The 10,000-nt window shown below is 31.2% G+C and overlaps 1 protein-coding gene across 1 annotated transcript in view; it reads right to left on the bottom strand.

Moving 5' to 3' along the window:
- The window catches only part of LOC137622244 (sodium-dependent noradrenaline transporter-like), a 59,533-nt gene extending 57,551 nt beyond the window's left edge, over window positions 1-1,982 (bottom strand). Inside the window, exons 1-2 of the mRNA XM_068352749.1 lie at window positions 1,793-1,982; window positions 90-221 (exon numbers count right to left, since the gene is read on the bottom strand). Of these exons, the coding sequence (XP_068208850.1) occupies window positions 90-221; window positions 1,793-1,967 (307 nt within the window). The 5' untranslated portion in view covers window positions 1,968-1,982. The remainder of the gene's footprint in view (window positions 1-89; window positions 222-1,792) is intronic.
- Between the last annotated feature and the right edge of the window lie 8,018 nt (window positions 1,983-10,000).

Here is a 10,000-nt window from a genome sequence, read left to right as displayed (position 1 = left end):
CCACATACTAAACCGGCACAATGATATCTATCGGGTAACGATTACCATAAATAATACCACTGAGAAAACCCATTAAATATTTAAGTTACCTCTTGCTATAGGAACGAGCCTCCAGACGGCAAGGGCAGCCGAACTGCTGAACTGGGACAACCCGGCCTCCAAGTAGGCAAGAGGAGCCGCCACGAGTAATAACACAGCCAGCCAGGCAGACAAAAACGTTCCTGTTGGGGAGCCAAGGAGGATGGTAAGTTCACCTTCAGTGAAGTAAAGGAAGTTTAATACGTATAACTACTTTTGAATTATATGCCATGAATCATGAGAAAATTATAACTACTTATAAACAAAACAGGGACAGTGTTTATTTAACTTTCATATGTAGTTTGCAATGCATAAAGCTAATACATCATATAATAGTACAAATAGGGTGAACAATTTTCTTGATATTATGTCTTCCATGTCTAATCAGAACAATATTAATTTTGTTATTATTATTATTGTTATTATTATTATTATTATTATTGTTATTATTATTATTATCAAAGGTACAACCTGGTTGAAAAAGCATAATGTTACAACCCCATGGGCTCCATCAGGGAAAGTAGCCCAGTGAAGAAAGGAAATAAAGGAATAACAAATGCATTAATATATATATATATATATATATATATATATATATATATATATATATATATATATATATATATATATATATATATATATATATATATATACATACATACATACATACATACATACATACATATTCATATATATATACATTGGATCCATCTCTCTGGTTATGGTTCATCTTCCCTTTGCCTACACATACACTGAATAGTTTGGCCTATTCTTTACAGATTCTCCTCTGTCTTCATACACCTGACAACAATGAGATTACCAAACAATTCTTCTTAAGGGGATAACTACTGCACTGTAATTGTTCAGTGGCTACTTTCCTCTTGGTAAAGGTAGAAGAGACTCTTTACCTATGGTAAGCAGCTCTTCTAGGAGATGGATACTCCAAAATCAAACCTTTGTGCTCTAGTCTTAGGAAGTTCCATAGCCTCTGTACCATGGTCTTCCACTGTCTTGGGTTAGAGTTCTCTTGCTTGAGGGTACACTCAGGCACACTATTCTATCTTATTTCTCTTCCTCTTGTTTTGTTAAAGGTTTTATGGTTTATATAGGAGATATTTATTTCACTGTTGTTACTGTTCTTAAAATATTTTATTTCTCCTTGTTTCCTTTCCTCACTGGGCTGTTTTCCCTGTTGGGGTCCCTGGGGTTAGAGCATCCTGCGTTTCCAACTGGGGTTGTAGCTTAGTAAGTAGTAATAATAATAATAATAATAATAATAATAATAATAATAATAATAATAATAATAATAATAATAATAATAATAATAATAAGTAATAAATAAAAATACATAAAACATTTTAAAATCATTATCAGCACTAAATGCAATGTCACATATAAACTACAGAAGAAGACTGAATAACTGAAATAATAATACCAATTCCTTAATACCGCAAGAGGGTCTGCCCCTCTCTTTTGTTCTTCTCCTGTACTTCTCTTTCTCCCTATTTCCTTAATCTTTCCCATCCCGAGTACCTGCCTTTGAGCTATAAACTGGATTGTATCCAGAGGTACTCTTCCTTTCCCCATATTCCCCACTTCCCTATTATTATTATTATTATTATTATTATTATTATTATTATTATTGATATCAACAACTGAACTTCCACCTTCAAACCCAAGACAAAGTCCCTTTCCTTCAAGTCTTGAAACTCACCTGCCCCATAGACATAAAGGAGACGAGGTAATCGCAAGAATGTGGCAGCTCCAATGACCAAGATGACACCGCAAATGCCGGAAAGGACGCTCCCCCAGGCTTCTCCCGTGTCCTCCGCCACGGCGCCGCTGGCTTCCCCGCTGAGGTACTGCAAGGGGGGGAAATGAACTTGCATGAATAGTCTTCTGAAATTTATTTTTTTGGAAGATATACATCACGAATCAATGATGCCTAACTTAGTAAATTATCTTGAGAACATGAAAGCAATGCTATCAAATGAGTGTTTATGACAAGCGTCTGTGTGACTATGCAACATTGAATTTATAAAAGATTGTGTCAACATATATTGCATTAATGCTAAAAAGCAAAGAAGTGTTGTGTTATTTCATTCCAGGAAGACACTTTATCATATATATACAGCTGCTAATGTATTATCTTTTGTTACAGCGTGGGTTATTGTGGGTTACAAACATTAAAAGGCTCTTATGCATATATACAAATTCACACCATATCATGCACTGTGTTTTTCTCATATATATATCATAACAATATGGAAATACACAACAAAACCAGAGGAACAAAATGAGACAGATACTTACAAGGATGATAGACACTGCTCGGGACAGCTGAGACATGATACAGGTGAAAATCGAGGTCAGATACAAGGGTTTGAAGGATATCATAGTTACCCCTACTTGCACCCACTACAACTACTTACGTTTTCTTTCATGCAATTTTCTCTCAGAAAACGACGCAGTCTACTGGAATGTTCCCCCTTTTACCCCCAAAGGACGTACTGGTACGTTTCACAAAACTCATCCCTTTACCCCCATGGACGTACCGGTACGTCCTTGCAAAAAACTGCTATTTATTTTTTTTTTGGCATATTTTTTATAATTTCATGAGTAACTTCAGGCATTTTCCAAGAGAATGAGATCAACCTGACCTCTCTATGGCGAAAATTAAGGCTGTTAGAGCAATTTAATAAAAAAATATACTACAAAATGTGTTTGGAAAAAAATAACCCCTGGGGGTTAAGGGTTGGAAAGTTCCAAAATAGCCTGGGGGTAAAAGGGTTTAATTATTTCACTTATAAAAATATTTTAATATTGAAAAGAGATATTAATGGCACGAGCAACGAAGGGAATAAGATATAATTGGCAAGGAGAAAGAAGGAAATGAGATATACAACTGGAACGTCGATAGGGGAATAATAATATTTAACACCAATTACTGTATAATCATTTCTTATTCCAATAGACTGCGTGATATTGTTAAAATATCTGGGCTTACAACATGAAAAATTCAATGAATAATGACAAACAGAAGACAACATCGTTGACATCAAATATTACTGTGAAAATATTTTTTTTTTAAGAAAAAATACTAAACTACTTGTGAATAATTACTCGATATGATGTTTTCTATTAAGTTGCAAACAACTTATGTCCTTCGAAAAATGTTAATTAAATGACTGTATTAAAATGCTTATAAAGTCTATTTAAAAATATATATTCATAATCAAATTTAGTCTTTTAAAAATCAAAGGGAGATATTCTTTTCAGAAAATTTGCAGTTAGCCTACATGAAAAAATTACTATGGAAAATATTTAGTAAAATTTATCAAATATTGGAAGAGACACAGAATGTTAATACCATGCAAGGTTAAACTAACATTTACACATTATTATTTTAGTAGTAAAACTAATAACAACAACTAAAGTTATATGCAAAAAATAACAAGGACACATGAACGGAAAAATCAAAGCGAGGAAAAAAGAGGGAAAATGATCCACAAAATGCTGAAAAGTTTGTCAACAAATGAGGTGCGAGTGTTATGTGACGATATTGTGTAATATTGACTAATAATTCTTTAGAGGGGCTTACTTTCCTTTCACTGTTGGAGCCCTTGGGCTTATAGCATCCTGTTTTTTTTTTTTTAACTAGGGTGTAGCTTAGCTAGTAATAATAATAATAATAATAATAACAATAATAATAATAATAATAATAATAATAATAATAATAATAATAATAATAATAATAATAATAATGGCGATGATAATAATAATCATCACTATTATTATTAGTATTATTATGGAGAGTTCGTTCGCTAATAAATTGAATTAGACTTCCAAATTATTCGAGAGAAATTTAAACATTCTATTTTGAATATAACAATGTCGAGTATCCCAAGATTACCTTATATATATATATATATATATATATATATATATATATATATATATATATATATATATATATATATATATATATATATATATATATATATATATATAATATTTGTATATATACATATATATATATATATATATATATATATATATATATATATATATATATATATATATATACATATACATATATATATACACGTATATATATTATATATAGTTATATATATATATATATATATATATATATATATATATATATATATATATATATATATATATATATATATATATATTACTCCTTGAATCGATCACACCGTTAATAAAAAATAAAGAATTAAATTCAAAACTGTATCTGATTTATTATCGTATAATTCCAAAGTATTATCCAATAGTTACAAAGATAAAAAATCTTCTTTATCTAGTAATACAAAAATGTACGTAATATCTTACCGATAAAAAAAAAAAATATTGAGATATTTAGAATTCATGTTTCCAGTATTTTCCAGGAAGAGTTCCAAAAACAGTTTTTATTTTTTCTTTACATGAATAGGTAAAGTTAATGAGATTTTGAGGATTCCTGTTTCCAGTATTTTCCAGGAATATTTCCAGGAATAGTTTGGGTTTCTTTTCCTTTACATGAATAGGTAAAGTTAATGAGATTTTGAGGATTCCTGTTTCCAGTATTTTCCAGGAATATTTCCAGGAATAGTTTGGGTTTCTTTTCCTTTACATGAATAGGTAAAGTTAATGAGATTTTGAGGATTCCTGTTTCCAGTATTTTCCAGGAATATTTCCAGGAATAATTTGGGTTTCTTTTCCTTTACATGAATAGGTAAAGTTAATGAGATTTTGAGGATTCATGTTTCCAGTATTTTCCAGGAATATTTCCTGGAATAGTTTTAGTTTCTTTTCCTTTACATGAATAGGTAAAGTCAATGAGATTTTGAGGATTCCTGTTTCCAGTATTTTCCAGGAATATTTCCAGGAATATTTCCTGGAATAGTTTTGGTTTCTTTTTCTTGACATGAATTGGTAAGTTAATGAGATTTTGAGGATTCCTGTTTCCAGTATTTTCCAGGAATATTTTGGGTTTCTTTTCCTTTACATGAATAGGTAAAGTTAATGAGATTTTGAGGATTCATGTTTCCAGTATTTTCCAGGAATATTTCCTGGAATAGTTTTAGTTTCTTTTCCTTTACATGAATAGGTAAAGTTAATGAGATTTTGAGGATTCCTGTTTCCAGTATTTTCCAGGAATATTTTGGGTTTCTTTTTCTTTACATGAATAGGTAAAGTTAATGAGATTTTGAGGATTCCTGTTTCCAGTATTTTCCAGGAGTATTTCCTGGAATAGTTTTAGTTTCTTTTCCTTTACATGAATAGGTAAAGTTAATGAGATTTTGAGGATTCCTGTTTCCAGTATTTTCCAGGAATATTTCCAGGAATATTTCCTGGAATAGTTTTAGTTTCTTTTCCTTTACATGAATAGGTAAAGTTAATGAGATTTTGAGGATTCCTGTTTCCAGTATTTTCCAGGAATATTTTGGGTTTCTTTTCCTTTACATGAATAGGTAAAGTTAATGAGATTTTGAGGATTCATGTTTCCAGTATTTTCCAGGAATATTTCCTGGAATAGTTTTAGTTTCTTTTTCTTTACATGAATAGGTAAAGTTAATGAGATTTTGAGGATTCCTGTTTCCAGTATTTTCCAGGAGTATTTCCTGGAATAGTTTTAGTTTCTTTTCCTTTACATGAATAGGTAAAGTTAATGAGATTTTGAGGATTCCTGTTTCCAGTATTTTCCAGGAATATTTCCAGGAATATTTCCTGGAATAGTTTTAGTTTCTTTTCCTTTACATGAATAGGTAAAGTTAATGAGATTTTGAGGATTCCTGTTTCCAGTATTTTCCAGGAGTATTTCCTGGAATAGTTTTAGTTTCTTTTCCTTTACATGAATAGGTAAAGTTAATGAGATTTTGAGGATTCATGTTTCCAGTATTTTCCAGGAATATTTTGGGTTTCTTTTCCTTTACATGAATAGGTAAAGTTAATGAGATTTTGAGGATTCCTGTTTCCAGTATTTTCCAGGAATATTTCCAGGAATAGTTTGGGTTTCTTTTCCTTTACATGAATAGGTAAAGTTAATGAGATTTTGAGGATTCATGTTTCCAGTATTTTCCAGGAATATTTCCTGGAATAGTTTTAGTTTCTTTTTCTTTACATGAATAGGTAAAGTTAATGAGATTTTGAGGATTCCTGTTTCCAGTATTTTCCAGGAGTATTTCCTGGAATAGTTTTAGTTTCTTTTCCTTTACATGAATAGGTAAAGTTAAAGAGATTTTGAGGATTCCTGTTTCCAGTATTTTCCAGGAATATTTCCAGGAATATTTCCTGGAATAGTTTTAGTTTCTTTTCCTTTACATGAATAGGTAAAGTTAATGAGATTTTGAGGATTCCTGTTTCCAGTATTTTCCAGGAATATTTTGGGTTTCTTTTCCTTTACATGAATAGGTAAAGTTAATGAGATTTTGAGGATTCATGTTTCCAGTATTTTCCAGGAATATTTCCTGGAATAGTTTTAGTTTCTTTTTCTTTACATGAATAGGTAAAGTTAATGAGATTTTGAGGATTCCTGTTTCCAGTATTTTCCAGGAACATTTCCTGGAATAGTTTTAGTTTCTTTTCCTTTACATGAATAGGTAAAGTTAATGAGATTTTGAGGATTCCTGTTTCCAGTATTTTCCAGGAATATTTCCAGGAATATTTCCTGGAATAGTTTTAGTTTCTTTTCCTTTACATGAATAGGTAAAGTTAATGAGATTTTGAGGATTCCTGTTTCCAGTATTTTCCAGGAATATTTTGGGTTTCTTTTCCTTTACATGAATAAGTAAAGTTAATGAGATTTTGAGGATTCCTGTTTCCAGTATTTTCCAGGAATATTTTGGGTTTCTTTTCCTTTACATGAATAGGTAAAGTTAATGAGATTTTGAGGATTCATGTTTCCAGTATTTTCCAGGAATATTTCCTGGAATAGTTTTAGTTTCTTTTTCTTTACATGAATAGGTAAAGTTAATGAGATTTTGAGGATTCCTGTTTCCAGTATTTTCCAGGAATATTTCCAGGAATATTTCCTGGAATAGTTTTAGTTTCTTTTCCTTTACATGAATAGGTAAAGTTAATGAGATTTTGAGGATTCCTGTTTCCAGTATTTTCCAGGAATATTTTGGGTTTCTTTTCCTTTACATGAATAGGTAAAGTTAATGAGATTTTGAGGATTCATGTTTCCAGTATTTTCCAGGAATATTTTGGGTTTCTTTTCCTTTACATGAATAGGTAAAGTTAATGAGATTTTGAGGATTCATGTTTCCAGTATTTTCCAGGAATATTTCCTGGAATAGTTTTAGTTTCTTTTTCTTTACATGAATAGGTAAAGTTAATGAGATTTTGAGGATTCCTGTTTCCAGTATTTTCCAGGAATATTTCCTGGAATAGTTTTAGTTTCTTTTCCTTTACATGGATAGGTAAAGTTAATGAGATTTTGAGGATTCCTGTTTCCAGTATTTTCCAGGAATATTTCCAGGAATATTTCCTGGAATAGTTTTGGTTTCTTTTTCTTGACATGAATTGGTAAGTTAATGAGATTTTGAGGATTCCTGTTTCCAGTATTTTCCAGGAATATTTTGGGTTTCTTTTCCTTTACATGAATAGGTAAAGTTAATGAGATTTTGAGGATTCATGTTTCCAGTATTTTCCAGGAATATTTCCAGGAATATTTCCTGGAATAGTTTTGGTTTCTTTTTCTTGACATGAATTGGTAAGTTAATGAGATTTTGAGGATTCCTGTTTCCAGTATTTTCCAGGAATATTTTGGGTTTCTTTTCCTTTACATGAATAGGTAAAGTTAATGAGATTTTGAGGATTCCTGTTTCCAGTATTTTCCAGGAATATTTCCTGGAATAGTTTTAGTTTCTTTTTCTTTACATGAATAGGTAAAGTTAATGAGATTTTGAGGATTCCTGTTTCCAGTATTTTCCAGGAATATTTCCTGGAATAGTTTTAGTTTCTTTTCCTTTCCATGAATAGGTAAAGTTAATGAGATTTTGAGGATTCATGTTTCCAGTATTTTCCAGGAATATTTCCAGGAATATTTCCTGGAATAGTTTTGGTTTCTTTTTCTTGACATGAATTGGTAAGTTAATGAGATTTTGAGGATTCCTGTTTCCAGTATTTTCCAGGAATATTTCCTGGAATAGTTTTAGTTTCTTTTTCTTTACATGAATAGGTAAGTTAATGAGATTTTGAGGATTCATGTTTCCAGTATTTTCCAGGAATATTTCCAGGAATATTTCCTGGAATAGTTTTGGTTTCTTTTTCTTGACATGAATTGGTAAGTTAATGAGATTTTGAGGATTCCTGTTTCCAGTATTTTCCAGGAATATTTTGGGTTTCTTTTCCTTTACATGAATAGGTAAAGTTAATGAGATTTTGAGGATTCCTGTTTCCAGTATTTTCCAGGAATATTTCCAGGAATATTTCCTGGAATAGTTTTGGTTTCTTTTTCTTGAAATGAATTGGTAAGTTAATGAGATTTTGAGGATTCCTGTTTCTAGTATTTTCCAGGAATATTTTGGGTTTCTTTTCCTTTACATGAATAGGTAAAGTTAATGAGATTTTGAGGATTCCTGTTTCCAGTATTTTCCAGGAATATTTTGGGTTTCTTTTCCTTTACATGAATAGGTAAAGTTAATGAGATTTTGAGGATTCATGTTTCCAGTATTTTCCAGGAATATTTCCAGGAATATTTCCTGGAATAGTTTTAGTTTCTTTTTCTTTACATGGATAGGTAAAGTTAATGAGATTTTGAGGATTCCTGTTTCCAGTATTTTCCAGGAATATTTCCTGGAATAGTTTTAGTTTCTTTTTCTTTACATGGATAGGTAAAGTTAATGAGATTTTGAGGATTCCTGTTTCCAGTATTTTCCAGGAATATTTCCAGGAAAAGTTTGGGTTTCTTTTTCTCAACATGAATAGGTAAAGTCAATAAGATTTTGAGGATTCATATTTCCAGTATTTTCCAAGAACAGTTTGAGGAATATTTTTTTTAACATGAATAGGTAAAGTAGAAAGACATGAAAGCAAGTTACAAAGACCTCATAAAGAGGAAACAACTTGGAATACAGGTGTTTTGACAGATTTCTCTCTCTCTCTCTCTCTCTCTCTCTCTCTCTCTCTCTCTCTCTCTCTCTCTCTCTCTCTTTTAGTCTGTTTCTCACATACGCAAAAACTATTCAACCGATTTTGACCAAATTTGATAATCATGTTAGGTATTATAATTATTATTATTATTATTATTATTATTATTATTATTTGCTAAGCTGCAACCCTAGTTGGAAAAGCAGGATGCTTTAAGCCCAGGGGCTCCAACAGGGAAAACAGCCCAGTGAGGAAAGGAAACAAGGAAAAAAATTAATTGTTTTAAGAACAGCAAGAATATTAAAATAAATATTTCCTCTATAAACTATAAAAACTTTAACAAAACTAAAGGAGGAGAAACAAGAGAGAACAGTGTGCCCGAGTGTACCCTCAAGCAAGAGAACTCTAACCCAAGGCAGTGGAAGACCATGGTACAGAGATAACTACCCAAGGATGAATCTATAACATTTTGGAAACAGTGTCTCAAAGTACAAGTACGCAGAAGGAGTTTGAAAATAATCGCAATGTTAGGACGAAATTCAAAGAAAAATTACTGAAGCAATTTCAACGAAACGAAGTGGACAAATATTAATTATATTTTGAGGAAAATACATAGAAGTACAAATACGCAATTGAGTTAAGGGGAAAATATGGCTGTTTGGCGTGGCAAGGGCATGCTCTCTACCGAGTGCCCCTGAGAGAGAGAGAGAGAGAGAGAGAGAGAGAGAGAGAGAGAGAGAGAGAGAGAGAGAGAGAGAGAGAGAGAGAATCAACGATTTTTTAGTTAAATCATGGCTAAGCTAATTCGCACCCAATAACT

The sequence above is a fragment of the Palaemon carinicauda genome, chromosome 29 (genome assembly GCF_036898095.1).
Source record: "Palaemon carinicauda isolate YSFRI2023 chromosome 29, ASM3689809v2, whole genome shotgun sequence".
In the NCBI taxonomy this organism is placed as follows: Eukaryota; Metazoa; Arthropoda; class Malacostraca; order Decapoda; family Palaemonidae; genus Palaemon; species Palaemon carinicauda.
The sequence above is the reverse complement of the archived record's forward strand: the minus strand, read 5'-3'. Positions and strand labels throughout refer to the sequence as shown.